Below are 15,394 nucleotides of genomic sequence, written 5' to 3'. Positions count from 1 at the left end.
GCTGCTGGGTGACATTTTCAACATTTTTTCAATATTTAGTGTGGTTGCCCTAAAGGGCAACCAGACTATTGTAATTGGAACACTTTATTTTTCATGCATATTATTATTCCACTAGAGTAACCTTTTGTTTGACGCACTACTCCTCCCACAGTTTTGACTGTACGCACTTGAGCCATATCTCAAATTGACCGGCTTCATCGGGAAGGATGTGCTTGTATTTTTTTAAGAGAAATGTTGTATAGTTTAATTGATTTTAATGTATTAGTGAATTAAATTTCCCCATTGACATGAATGGGAAAATGCGATTTTTTGCATTTTCTCACATTCAAGTATTTTTTCCTCAGAGACTGTAAGCACTATAGTTACAAAACTTGGAGGGTAGGTTCATAATAATTACTAAAATTAATCAACTTATAATGTTATCGGTCAGCCTCATGGTGGCGCTATAACAGCCCACTTTACATTTTGGCTTATAACTCTTGAACCAGCGGTTGTGGCAGCGGTGGCCGAACGGATAGCGGCGCGGTCTAGATACCGGAAGGTTCCAAGTTCGAACCAGCCGTCCGACACGTTAAAATTACCACCGCTGAAATGCCCTTGAACAAGGCATCAACCACTACGATGAAATGTGTTCTATGAGCAGGGCCTGGCTGGAAACAAGTTCTTGAGCTTAGCCCAGATACCCTGGGTAAATATAGATTTCATTTCATTTCATTTCATTTCATTTCATTTCAACCGTAGGTCGTAAAATCAAAATTATTTTTTCCCTGACTTCCTTGGGTCATGACGCATCCCCATATAGGCCACGCCCATTTGCGTCATGATAGATTTTCCGCCATTTTGAATTTTCTCCAAAACACACTTTTTGCTCCTCCTCCTACAGATTTTGTCCAAATCTCACAAAAATCAGCACACATGATCTCTGGACCTATCCGATTAAAACACCATCGGCAGAACTTTGGTAGTGCGTATCGTTTGGCCGTAATCGTCGTCCGAAGTTAGTAGGAGGGGCCTATATCACAAAAAATGCCATAAATCACGAACGGAATGTCCAATCCATCCCAAATTTGAATCACATGTCCGGGGTGGTTTAATCAACCAAAAGCCAATTCCATTTTCATCTATAGGGGGCGCCGCAAATGTGAAAACTTTAACCATTTCTCGCAAAAACATGATTTTTGGGGGCATAAATCCCCTGAATTACTTACACATGATCACAGGTGTGACTTGAAATTGTAATTGGCTAGCAATATTAGTGGGAGGGGCATATGTAAGCCACTGCGGCAACCACACTTTGCAATTTTTTAAAATTGCGACCTTTCTAGTTTTCATCATTTTTCATCATTTTTCATCATTTTTCGGTGTCTTGACCACTTTCCACCTGGAGATTTTGTGCATGTCACAGCCCATGCTAGCTATCTATCTATCTCTCTCTCTCTCTCTATATATATATATATATATATATATATATATAATTTCAATGGCACGTCTATAAGCTCATATTTGTCTTCTCTCTCGATTCAGTTTTGAGAAGTCATTGAGGACTGTTACAGCTACCCGCTTTTGAAGTCTTTTCTGCCTGCATGGTGCATACACCCACCCACCCTGTCTGTCACTAGCATAGATATGGAAAATATCACCACCTCCTCCACACAGAGAACAAGCCATTGCAACCACCTCTTCCCAAAGCATGTGTGATCAGAATAATTCATAACCAAGTGGACAGGACTCTCTCTTGATTTATACCTCATACTTTAAATGCTTTTATTACATGGCTTGGTTGAATGCTTGATTCTGATTGGTCAAACGCTTAATTCAGCGGTGAGTTATGTGATGATAATGACCGCTCCGCTGTATAATGACCACTGCCTAATCAAACCCTCTGAGCACCACCAGCTGCGCGGCTGCGCCCGCTTGATTTACTGCCGTTTCCAACATAACAGCCATGTAAACACACACACACTAGTGACACACAATGTAATTTACAGCTAAACATTGCTCTTAAAAATGTTTTTGAAAACATTTGAGCGAGAAATAGACGAAGCAGGACCTGAAAATGGATTCTATTTGATCAACTCACTTCCTTGTTTTCTGACAGTGCTGCAGCTGGGCAGACGCAGCCAGTGCGAACTTATGGAATACCTTTTTTGTTGTGTTTTGGGTCAATGTATTAATTTATGTTAGTTAGCCATGTAATAAGCGGGATAATATAATTCACCTTCAGGGAGTGTAACCACCTCGGCTTCGCCTCGGTGGTTAAACTCCCTGTCGGTGAATTATCTCCCGACAATGACCACCTAGCCAGATATTATCCCTTACATATGAGGTATAAAGTACAGCAGCCTTGTGTTCCTAAAACAGAAAGATTGGGTAAGACTGACGTTATGTATCTTTCAGGACCTTTCACTGCTTCGTCTCAACCATTACTCTATGGCTCTGGCCTCAGCCACCGCAGTAGCATTCGTTTTTTTTTTTTTTTTTATGTTGCCACTACTGTTGGAGCAGCCATAAACTGCACAGGTTCATCCCGATGTTCTGGGTATCTTTGTAATGTTAGTGTTAGTAAAAAGCAGGTAAAAGAGTAACGTTTGAGGCAGAATAACATCAGTCACTTTTCCATTCACTGTAGTTTAAACCGCAGATATGTCGTCTCCGCCGACAGGAAATACGTTGCCTGCGACCATGAGACCCGTTTCTGAATCGGTCTATATGTTCTCCATTTTCCTCAGAATCATCTAGTAATATTGGAAATAGAAATCAGATATCATTGTAATCTATATCAAATATTGTAATATGCCATCTATGTTTTTACTATCTACTATTTTTTCTCTCTGGGATCCCAATGTATATTATAAAATCAAAGTTACATTTGTAAAGTGTGCAAATGGAACCAAATGGACCCGTTACACTCTCTGAGTTACAGACCCATAATGGTCCATTTGGTTGTAAGAATTCCAATCTGGCTTCAGAACATCCCACTCCACTGACACATGCCTCCTCTATTTGAGCGACCACATCAAACCCGAGTTGGATGCTGGCAAATACTGCGGCATGGTCATGCTGGACCTCCAAAAAGGCTTTTGACACTGTGAACCACTCCATACTGGTTAACAAGCTAAAAGCAATTGGTTTTTATCACATCAGTGAGCTGGATGCAATCCTACCTGGAGGGGAGAGAACAGATGGTGGAGGTGAACGGTACTGGGAAAAACTGAATCCATTCTCTTTGGATCAAACAGTAATCTGCAGCAAGGCAGATGGATTCTTGGTTAGAGTGTGTCGTCCACAGTAAAAGTCTTTGTATTGAGTTGTGCTTTCATGTGAAATGTAACCATTCTGCAAACTGTTAATAAATACTTCAATCAATCAATCAATTATCATTTAACTCTCTCAAGGACCCAGGAGGGACCACTGACTGGCCTAGAGTGAACTTCAATCAATCAATCAATCAATCAATCAATCAACTTCTTACCTCCTTTATGATGAATTCCTGTTGTTCTTTGACTATATAGTAGTGTCTATCTGTACGTCTCTAAATGTTTTGATGAATTGAACATGGTGGACCCTCTTGTAAACAAGTGTAATGCTTAATTGGGTCGTCCACTCACAGTTAACAGTCTTTGTATTGAGTTTATGCTTGAAATGTACTGTAATTCTGCAAACTGTTAATAAATATTTCAATCAATCAATCAAAAACTTGGAAAATAGAGCATGTGCCCATGCAGTAGAGTGAGGAGCAGCATGTGGTATAATATGTTTGAAGCCACAGTCTTTCTGAACACCACACTATACTAATTGGCTGCAGCCTAAATCAAGACGGCAACTACACTGGTTTCTCTTCATTTATAAATGCATTTATTTTAGGTGCCCTGCTTACTTGAAGCAGTAGCTGACTCAGTCTACCTCATCATATCCACTAAGACATCTACAATACCCTTACTTTAAAATCCCCAAAATCTCTGATGTGGTTGGGCGGAGGTCTTTCTGCTACAAAGCCCCATTCGATTGGAACAACCTCCCTCTATCTCTTAGATCCATTTCATCATTTAGTAGCTTCAGAACCTCCTTACATTCACATCTAGACTCAACTTGCCTATGCTTCTAACCTGACTGTAACCAATTATGACACTGAAATATTTGCACTGTGACCTTATGTCCATTGTGTATTATGTGGTGGTTGGTGGTGTAGGTGGAAGAGGGTGAGCAAGCTATTTGTGTACATATATGTATGTATCTGTATATCTGTTTGTATCTGTGTACTACATGTTTTGTGTATTTGTGTACAGTATGCTTTTCTGTATTTTGTATGTTTATGGGTCCCTCTTGAAAATGAGATGATGCATCTCAAGGGGCTGTCCCTGAAATACCAACTCCATTCTACAATCTCTCGATTCAATTGTCTCCCCCTTGTCTCTTTAAGAGAGAGAGAGAGAGAGAGAGAGAGAGAGAGAGACTTCCCTCGAATCCCTCCGCATCTTCCCAGTGTCATTCATTTTTACAACACCGTTGAAGCGAACCGATCGAGTGACCGAGTAGGCTACGCGCAGAGGATCATGATTTGGAGCACAGCAGACTTCCAGCGACCCTGAAAAGGGAACTTTGAATACAATCCTTAAACATCATCTGGACTTCAATTTAAAATCGATACATCTTACAGGTATGTACCTATTATTATTTATTTTTTCTTCCCTTTATAACTTCAAGTCTGATCGTAAAAACATATAGCACAGCAGCCAGCATAAAGTAAAATAAAAGTAATATTTATAGATCACTAAAATTAAACTCATATCGTCAATAGGCAAACCATTCCTGTATAGGGCTTCATGACAATAATGTGTTAAATTAGGCTACAGGAAATGACTAATTAAATAAATTGGATATCACCAATTTACAATGTAGGCATTTAGCAGACGCACTTAATCGAGAGCGACTTAATTGGAATAACAACACGGTAATCAAATGCATAGACATAGCCTACTTCATCTATATAGGATCAATTGGTACTAATGAACCCAACATCCATCTAACAGTAGAACATAAAACGGTAGGCTAGCTATACACTATAGAATGCTATGTCTACATAACATATCATATGCTCTACATTACCTTATCTTAGCCTTTATATGCATAGGGTACGCCTGCAAGGTCGTCAGTCGTCACCGTACGTAGCACTTGCCTGTTGTGTTTTCTGTTTTCCACAGCCATGCAGCTATGGCCAATTTATTTAACTCTTAAACTGCTTTAAGTTAACTTTCCCACTTTGATCAAGTCTGAATCGTCCGCACACCAGACACAAGCATGCACGCACAGTCGCACACACGCAATGTAGGCCTACGTGTGGTGATTCACACCATGAATGAGATCCCATACATGCAGTAGGCTAGCCTATAGGATATACCTTTTCAGTCACTTTACTAAAGATATGTTTAAATGTTTTCTTTTTTTGCCACCCCCCATTTGTATTTTTTTCCCATTCATTCATTCATTCTGAAATGGCCCATCTGCCCCAACAGTTGATCATTGTGGGATTTGAGATTCACATGGTCTTGTTTCTGTCTCCACCCTCTTGTCTGTGATTGATCTACTCTACACTCACATTATTGATTTAAACTCGCTCTAATGGTAGATAAAACCCTGCAGGGATAGCAAAGTGCCAGCTGTCTTGCCACACAAATCACAATATCTATGGCCCATTATCAGTATGTAATACACTACTGATATAAATGCTCTCTAAATGATCTTAATTGCACAATGTTATGATGTATGATTCATGGTGTCAGAGAGATTCTGAATTATTTTGAAAATTGTAGCCTATAATATACTTAGGGGTAAAGAATATGAATGTATGGACTAGTAAAGTATACTGCTCAGAGTCAGAAGTAGGTGTAATGGTGGAAGGACATTTTACATTGAAAGCATAAAGAACCCTAGCTCTGGTCCATAGCTCTAATGCGTTGCATTTAGAGCCATGTTACTCTCGACTTCCGCCACTCGCATGAATGCAGACCAGCCTCTCATCTTTAGCGTAAATAAAAAGAACGTTTTTGCTACTCCAAAGGGATTTTTTTTCACCGGAGGAAAATATTCTCTATGAGGCAAATCTCTGGGCAATATCGGTAGAAGGCGCAGTGGAGTAACTAAAAGTATTTTTTTTCAGGTGGAAACAAAATCCCCTTTTGGCCAAAAAGTACCGTTTATACGTGTGGTGGGGGCTCAGAGTGCTCCCACTAAGGAAAGTAGGCTTTCTAATGACACAACCTGCCTTTGTTTTGGTGAATAGCAAAAACATACTTTTTATTTACGATAAAGACGAGAGGCTGGTCTGCATTCATGCGAACGGCGGAAGTCGAGAGTCACATATAGCTCTAAATGCAACGCATTAGAGCTATATGGACCAGAGCTAAAAGAACCCAAGAGACTGTACATTTAAGTGTATGGTGCTGGGAGTCTGGTGCAACGCACACGTCCTGGTGGTACTCCTGGTGAGAGCAGGAGTGGACCTGGTGAGACATAAGAGGGGCCTGGACAGGAGTCAACCCAAAGAGCCTAGTCCCTCCACATGCCAGAATTGTACCTCCCAGTCCCGGCAGACTAGTTCCGGAGTGGATCCAACGGATTGTGTGGCCCTGGTCTTTCCCTAGTGGGTCTGATCGAGGGTAGCTACTGGGACTTGATCACCCCGGGTGAGGGGTATGATGTTCGCGAGACCCGAAACCCCGATGACCTTGGGATACATCACTGAGGATACGTCCCAGGTGCATCCAAGCGATGTATTTTCGTTCTGATTATGATATTATTGAATATCAAAATCAAAAGTCAAAGTCAACTCAGTCAATTATTGTCCATTGTGCTCTGTGATCTCAAAGTCAGTTTTGTTTGTGTGTGGAGTAGATACAATATGGGGGGAATTGAGTGATTGAGTGGATCAGAGGTCCTACCGTCCTGGTATGACAATAGGTTGACGTCTCTGGAACTTAGCTCGCCATTGTGTTCATCTTCTTTCATCCTGTTCAACCTGGTCTGTATACACAAAAAGGCTGAATTAATGGGCACGGTGGCACAGTCGGTAGTGCTGTGGCCTCACAGCTAGAAGGTCCTGGGTTCAAGTCCCGCTGTGGGTGCTAGGGGGCGTGTTCTCCCCTCCGCGTCATCAATGCCCATACCTGAGGCGAAAGGGCCTTTCGGGGTTGGTGAAAGGGCCTTTCTTTTTTTTTAAGATATTTGTTTTTGGCCTTTTCTGCCTTTATTGATAGGTTGAAAGTAGACTGACAGGAAATGGGGAGAGAGATGGGGGAAGACCGATGACAAAGGCCATCGGGATCGGGAGTCAAGCCCGCGGCACGCCGTCAGGCTGGCTTGGCAGCCTAGGTGCCCAGACGGTTGAGCTAACCGTCTGGGCCCGAAAGGGCCTTTCTGTGTGGTGTTTGTATGTTCTCCCCGTGTCCCCTAGGGTAGGTACCCTCAAAAAAAACATGCAGTAATCCTGGTGTCTAAACTGCCAGCCGGGGCATCTGATGGAGGGGAAAGGACAAACAAACATCAAATGAAAACAACCAAATCAAACAAAACAAACATTTCAAACTAACTAATTGTCACTCACCAATTCATCATCAACAGCTCATCAAGCTCAGTTTAACAGCTCAAAACCAATGTTGGTCAGTGTTAGTATAATGTATGATCATGAAAGTAAGTAATAGGTTTGAATGGGGTTTCTAGGTATAAGTATGTAGGACTAGTAGCATGCCAAAGTTTGTGCTATTGCCATTGAGAATGCATTGGGCGTTTAAGTTAAATAACTCAGAAACTACAAAACATTTAAATGTAAAAAGTTCCAGCATCAAAGATGAGACTTGAACCTGTGGCCTCCAGAGTCCCGGGCAGGCTCTTTACCCAGTGAGGCAATGTGTTGATTGTGTACAAAAAGCCAAATAGATAATGACAGAAAAGCAGAGGCTTGTCTCCATTGTGATTCATAAACGTCAACAGCACAACAAACAATAGACAAAGCTCCTCTTATTTGGGTCCCCTGCTGGCCTAGTGGTCCAGGCGCATGCCACATATAGCCTCTGGCCTGACAGTGTGTTCCGTGTTCGAGTCCTGTTCAAGATTACCTTTTTCCTGTCTCCCTCTTTCCTGTCATTCTTCACTTGTATCTATCAATAAAGGAAGGAAAGCCGAAAACAAATCTTTTAAAAAAGCTCTGTTTAATTTTTTGTACCAATGTTGTTACTCAAAGGCAAAGGAAGACTGTGCTGTTGGGTAGCACATAGTTAAGTGAGTTAGGTCGTTGGCTACATGATCTGGAGGTTGAGGGTTCAAACCCCACTCAAGTCTTTACTTTCAAGACCGATTTCTAGAAGAACAACTTCAAAATTAAAAAGCAGCATTGACTGGTAGGTACCAATGGCGCAGTGGGCTAGTCAAACGGAACACGATAGGATACCATGATGATTCAAACAACGGGCGGCAGTGGTTCAGGGGTAGAGTGGCCGGATGGTGACCGCAAGGTTGCCAGTTCAAACCCGGGCTCCCACAGAGTTAGTGTCAAAGTGACCTTGTGCAAGACACTGAACCCCTAATTGCTCCAGATGTGCTGGTTTGTGCCTTGGTTTCAGCCGCCATGGTGTATGAATGTGTGAGTGAATGTAATGCACAAATTTATGTAAAGCGCCTTAGTTTCTAGGTGAAAGTGATTTTTTGATGTGCCAAAACCTGCCATTGAGCCCCATTATAAATTTCTCAAATTTGAAAGCACTATATTTCTAAAACTATGAAACATTTCAAAGATTCCTTTTCAGGAAAACATGTCCACCGTAAGATGAACCTAAATCGGTTTGAATGGGGTTTCTAGGCGTAAGTATGTAGGACTAGTAGCATGCCAAAGTTTGTGCTATTGCCATTGAGAATGCATTGGGCGTTTATGTTAAATAACTCAGAAACTACAAAACATTTCAAAGTAAAAAGTTCCAGCTTGTGTGCCCACAGTAAGCTGAATCATAAAAAGTGTGAATGGAGTTTATAGGTGAAAGTGATTTTTTGACGTGCCAAAACCTGCCATTGAGCCCCATTATAAACTTCTCAAATTTGAAAGCACTATATTTCTAAAACTATGAAACATTTCAAAGATTCCTTTTCAGGCAAACATGTCCACCGTAAGATGAACCTAAATAGGTTTGAATGGGGTTTCTAGGTGTAAGTATGTAGGACTAGTAGCATGCCAAAGTTTGTGCTATTGCCATTGAGAATGCATTGGGCGTTTAAGTTAAATAACTTAGAAACTACAAAACAATTCAAAGTAAAAAGTTCCAGCAAGTGTGCCCACAGTAAGCTGAATTATAAAAAGTGTGAATGGAGTTTCTAGGTGAAAGTGACTTTTTGACGTGCCATAGAGCTGCCATTGAGCCCCATTATAAACTTCTCAAATTTGAAAGCACTATATTTCTAAAACTATGAAACATTTCAAAGATTCCTTTTCAGGCAAACATGTCCACCGTAAGATGAACCTAAATAGGTTTGAATGGGGTTTCTAGGTGTAAGTATGTAGGACTAGTAGCATGCCAAAGTTTGTGCTATTGCCATTGAGAATGCATTGGGCGTTTAAGTTAAATAACTTAGAAACTACAAAACAATTCAAAGTAAAAAGTTCCAGCAAGTGTGCCCACAGTAAGCTGAATTATAAAAAGTGTGAATGGAGTTTCTAGGTGAAAGTGACTTTTTGACGTGCCATAGAGCTGCCATTGAGCCCCATTATAAACTTCTCAAATTTGAAAGCACTATATTTCTAAAACTATGAAACATTTCAAAGATTCCTTTTCAGGCAAACATGTCCACCGTAAGATGAACCTAAATAGGTTTGGATGGGGTTTCTAGGTGTAAGTATGTAGTACTAGTAGCATGCCAAAGTTTGTGCTATTGCCATTGAGAATGCATTGGGCGTTTAAGTTAAATAACTTAGAAACTACAAAACAATTCAAAGTAAAAGGTTCCAGCATGTGTGCCCACAGTAAGCTGAATTATAAAAAGTGTGAATGGAGTTTCTAGGTGAAAGTGACTTTTTGACGTGCCATAGAGCTGCCATTGAGCCCCATTATAAACTTCTCAAATTTGAAAGCACTATATTTCTAAAACTATGAAACATTTCAAAGATTCCTTTTCAGGCAAACATGTCCACCGTCAGATGAACCTAAATAGGTTTGAATGGGGTTTCTAGGTGTAAGCATGTAGGACTAGTAGCATGCCAAAGTTTGTGCTATTGCCATAGAGAATGCATTGGGCGTTTAAGTTAAATAACTTAGAAACTACAAAACAATTCAAAGTAAAAAGTTCCAGCATGTGTGCCCACAGTAATCTGAATTATAAAAAGTGTGAATGGAGTTTCTAGGTGAAAGTGACTTTTTGATGTGCCATAGAGCTGCCATTGAGCCCCATTATAAACTTCTCAAATTTGAAAGCACTATATTTCTAAAACTATGAAACATTTCAAAGATTCCTTTGTGGACATGTTTGTCAGGCAAACATGTCCACCGTAAGATGAACCTAAATAGGTTTGAATGGGGTTTCTAGGTGTAAGTATGTAGGACTAGTAGCATGCCAAAGTTATACATTTCTCATATTTGGTTTCGGACGGCATGTCGCTTTTCGTGATTTTGGAGGATTTGAAAAAAAGATGAAAATCATGAAAAAACGACATACTATAGTTCATGGTTTCGGACGGCATACTATAGCATGTCGTCTTTCGTGATTTTGGAGGATTTGAAAAAAAGATGAAAATCATGAAAAAACAACATACTATAGTCCATGGTTTGGGACAGCATACTATAGTATGTCATATTTTCATGATTTTGGGACACTATGTCAGAGCCAGGACTTGAACCTGCAGCCTCCTGATTCCCAGGCAGGCTCTGTACCCGGTGAGCCACTGTGCATGCTGTTCTTAAAAGGCCGAATAGATAATGACAGAAGAGCCATAGACTTGTTTCCATTGTGGTTCATAAACATTGTCTAGAGATAAACAACAGCAAAAGAAACAATAGACAAATGTCCTGTTATTTTATTTTTTGTATTTTATTTTTGTATCAATGTTGTACTCAAAGGGAACAGCAGACTGCATTGTGGCAGGTAGCAAGTAGGTCAGTGACTTAGCACACTGGCTGCATGATCCAGAGGTTGTGGGTTCAAACCCCACTCAAATCTTTACTTGCCAAAATCTGCCATTGACCCCCATTCTGAATTTCTCAAATTTAAAAGCACTATATTTCTAAAACTATGAAACATGTCCACCGTAAGATGAACCTAAATAGGTTTGAATTAGCCCAAACATTTAGACTCTCGTAGAGGTTTTTTTCGATTCTGACGAATCTCTCAACGAGAGTCTAAACGACGAGGTCCCCTTTAAGAGGGCACGGGTTTACGTGTCTGCCTCAAAATCACTCTTACCTTGTACAAATGCAAAATCTAAAAATAGAAAAAGATTGCCCCACATGTCCGGTGGGTGTGCGGGAAACAATTACTTCCGTAGCGACCGTAGTTTTCAATAAAAAAAATATTGTAATCCACTCCGTCCATACTAAAGTCCATACTCTGTCTCGGAATCTGGCGGCCATCTTGGTTTTCTCTCCATTGTAAATGCGCAACAGAACCCTGGCCACTAGGGGCGCGGCCAATGTTCTGTTGCGCATTTACAATGGAGGAGTATGGACGGAGTGGATTACAATATTTTTTTTATTGAAAACTACGGTCGCTACGGAAGTAATTGTTTCCCGCACACCCACCGGACATGTGGGGCAATCTTTTTCTATTTTTAGATTTTGCATTTGTACAAGGTAAGAGTGATTTTGAGGCAGACACGTAAACCCGTGCCCTCTTAAAGGGGACCTCGTCGTTTAGACTCTCGTTGAGAGATTCGTCAGAATCGAAAAAAACCTCTACGAGAGTCTAAATGTTTGGGCTAGGTTTGAATGGGGTTTCTAGGTGTAAGTATGTAGGACTAGTAGCATGCCAAAGTTTGTGCTATTGCCATTGAGAATGCATTGGGCAACTCAGAAACTATTACTATTTCAAAGTAAAAAGTTCCAGCATGTGTGCCCTCAGTAAACTGAATTATAAAGTGTGAATGGAGTTTCTAGGTGAAAGGTGAAAGTAGACTAAATGTCTATATACTGTAGGCCATTGCAGCCTCAAATTGAAGTTGGCCCTAATGTCTATGTGAAGGAAGCAATCACATGGAGATGAGTGGTTGTTTTTATGATCTTAGATATAGACTGAGAGACAGCAGGAAGAATGTGCATGACATTTAAGAACACGGTCTTGAAATCAAATTATCTCTGTGCACAGAGGTTAACATTTGAGTAGACCATATCCTCCCAAATTGTTTGGAAAGAATTGTCCTGGTTTTCTCAAAAAACAGCAAAAAGCTACAGGTGATACAGTGGGCCTATACTGTATACTGTGTGTGTGTGTTCCATTAGTTCCATTCATTCCAGCTGTGTTGCTTATCGACACTGTGGGACACAAACAGGCACGATTGATGTTCTTGTCTGTGATGAGAGTGTAGCAAGGCTTATCGATTGATTATTGCTGCCAGGCACGCCCCTTTTTATTTAATTATCCCCAACTTGATGTTATGCTGTCCTTTAGGCCATTTGTGAGCAGCCACAGCACTTCAATTATTTAGCGAGATGTGATAAAGCCACATATTAATCTGATATGGTGTCACAGTGATGTCTTATGATTTCTTACTGAGAATCTGTTGACCTGCTGTAACCCCCTGCCTCTGGCTGTACATCAGCGTCTTTATCAGATAAATCAGCTTAATCTCATTCCATTTTCCAAACTCTGACCTTTTGTTTCTCCTATGGAAGAAAATGTCTCCCCCTGTCAGGTGTTCAAGGGAAAGAGGCAAGGGGGGAGGGAGTTTTCTTTTCTGGTTCCCGGAGGGAGAATCGTTTTTTTGAGCGGTGCCTAACCGCCCTAATGGCTCTGTCTGTCTGTCTGTCTGTCTGTCTGTCTGTCTGTCTGTCTGTCTGTCTGTCTGTCTGGAGTACGAACAGCTGCAATACGACTGGGTGACCTACAGTGGCACTGTTGAGAGGCCTAAAAGGGCCATTCACACTGAGCACTATTAACTATAAGTGTCCTGTTTTGCAATTCCTAACATGTTTACATGTCATGGCAATAAAGTCTTCTGATTCTTTGTGTGATGGGCGTGTTGTACTTGTGTTTGTGATGTAGTGTGCCTATACAAGAGAGAGAGAGAGAGAGAGAGAAGGAGAGAGAGTGAGAGAGTGTGCCCCTATAGTACTATAAGCACAGGGGAAACTGTCTTCATCCTTTGTTCCAGGTTAACTGCAGGAGCGGTAGTCTCAAAAACATTGAAGAAAATTGGCAAAAAAAAGTCCTTAACCTGAGAATTTTGTAATGCTTTTTCAGTACACTAAAACCATGCTCCTCCTTCATCCAGCCTCCCAGCAGGTTCTGGTGGCATCATCACCGACGGCAGACAGAGGTGGTCAGGAGGGCCTGCTGGCGTGCGTCGTCAGGGGGCTATGGTGGAGCGATGGACACTGGCTGCTGTGAGGAGCGACGTATCGGCAGCAGCAGGGGACGAAGGAAGGGAAGAGGAGGGGACCTCCATTCGTCGTGGCTCTGCGCCTCGCTGCTGCTGCTCTCGGCCCTGTGCGTGGGCCAGGTGCGCTCCGACCACCAGTGCCCCGACGGCTGCCAGTGCGCCTGGGACACCAACACGGTGCTCTGCTACGATGCCGGGCTGCGCGAGGTCCCCGAGGGCATCCCACCGGAGACCGTCTCGCTGCACCTGGAGCGCAACTACATCCGCTCGATCCCAGAGGGCGCCTTCCGCGAGCTGGTGCACCTTCGCGACCTCTACCTCTCGCACAACCGCATCGACTCGCTGGCGTCGGGCGCCCTGCGCCACCTGGGCGCCGAGCTGCGCCTCCTGGACCTGTCGCACAACCAGCTGCGCCGGGCCTCGCGCGAGGAGTTCGGGAGCACGCGCGCCAAGATGCGCCTCTTCCACAACCCGTGGCACTGCGACTGCGCACTGCAGGTTAGTGTTGTTTTTTTCACTGAGGAAAACTAAATAGAAAGTAAACTAAAATGTTAGGGAGGGACTAGTGGGGAAGAGATCCAGTAGAACTAAAAGACATTTTATGTTTGGTTACATGCTGAAAATAGCCGATCTACAAGCTCACAATCTGCTATTTTCTGCATGCAACCATGACAACATCAAGGCACAGCCAAAATACATTTCACTCGACTAAATCAACTGCAGATTTGTTGACTAAAATCTTACGATATTTAGTCGACCAAAACTAGACTAACACTAAAACATTTCAGATGACTAAAACATGACTCAAAATAAATTAAGTTTTATTCAAAAAGACTATGACTACTGCAAACGAACCTAGATGTTGCTGTCCAAATCAACGCTTACTGCTGCAGGAGCTGATGGAGACGCTGAACCTGGAGCCCGAGACGGTGAACGGCATCGTGTGCGAGAGCACGGCGCACGCCCTCGGGGAGGTGGGAGGGAGGTGGGAGGACCCCGGGGGGTCATCATCCATGGGGGAGCACAGGGGACAGCCGCTGGTCAGGCTGCTGGACTCCGGCGTGAACTTCTGCTCGCTGCAGCGGAAGACCACCGACGTGGCCATGCTGGTGACCATGTTCGCGTGGTTCCTCATGGTCATCGTGTACGTGGTGTACTACGTGCGGCAGAACCAGGCCGAGGCCCGCCGCCACCTGGAGTACCTGAAGAGCCTGCCCAGCCCGCGCAAGTCCACGCCCACCGAGACGGACACGCTCAGCACCGGCTTCTGAAAAGGCCGCCTGTTCGTGCTCCGGTTTTCCGGCGATGAGGTGACCACCGAAAAGGTGGTTAGTAAAAACAGAGAGATGTGTGGTGTGAAAGAAAAGAAAACTGGACTATGAATTGGCCTTGAGCCGGCACGGTGGATCTGTGCGGAGGTACTCAAAGTACCCAAACGTTTTACTTGAGTAAAAGTGTCATTACTACAAAATGTAGAACTACTCTGTTACAAGTTAAAATGTACTTGAGTAAAAAGTATAAAAGTATTGGCATCAACATATACCAAAAGGTAAAACTACTCATTGTGCAGAATGTCCCGTTTCAAGTTTTCAAATGTATAAACATCTTTTGAAAATAGCAGATCTACAAGCTCACAATGTGTCACACCGCGACGCATTGTGAGCTTGTAGATCGGCTATTTTCAAATCGCCGAAATGTGTATAGGGGTTGAAGGGGTTAATGTATGGTTTGTGAATAATCTCAATCTACAAAGTAACTAAAGTTTTAAAATAAACGTAGCACTAAAAGTACAACATTTGGAATCCGAGATGTAGTGGAGTAGAAGTG

At 42.4% G+C, this 15,394-nt stretch overlaps 1 protein-coding gene across 1 annotated transcript; it reads left to right on the top strand.

The window, feature by feature from the left end:
- Window positions 1-13,555: 13,555 nt before the first annotated feature.
- On the top strand, window positions 13,556-14,838 carry LOC306929297 (leucine-rich repeat-containing protein 3-like; the record flags this gene model as incomplete). Its single annotated transcript, XM_079509739.1, has 2 exons — window positions 13,556-14,065; window positions 14,461-14,838. The coding sequence occupies 2 exons, from the start codon at window positions 13,556-13,558 to the stop codon at window positions 14,836-14,838; spliced, it is 888 nt and encodes a 295-aa protein (XP_079365865.1).
- Between the last annotated feature and the right edge of the window lie 556 nt (window positions 14,839-15,394).

This window comes from Electrona antarctica (genome assembly GCF_951216825.1).
Source record: "Electrona antarctica genome assembly, chromosome: 9".
Classification (NCBI taxonomy): domain Eukaryota; kingdom Metazoa; phylum Chordata; class Actinopteri; order Myctophiformes; family Myctophidae; genus Electrona; species Electrona antarctica.
The sequence above is the reverse complement of the archived record's forward strand: the minus strand, read 5'-3'. Positions and strand labels throughout refer to the sequence as shown.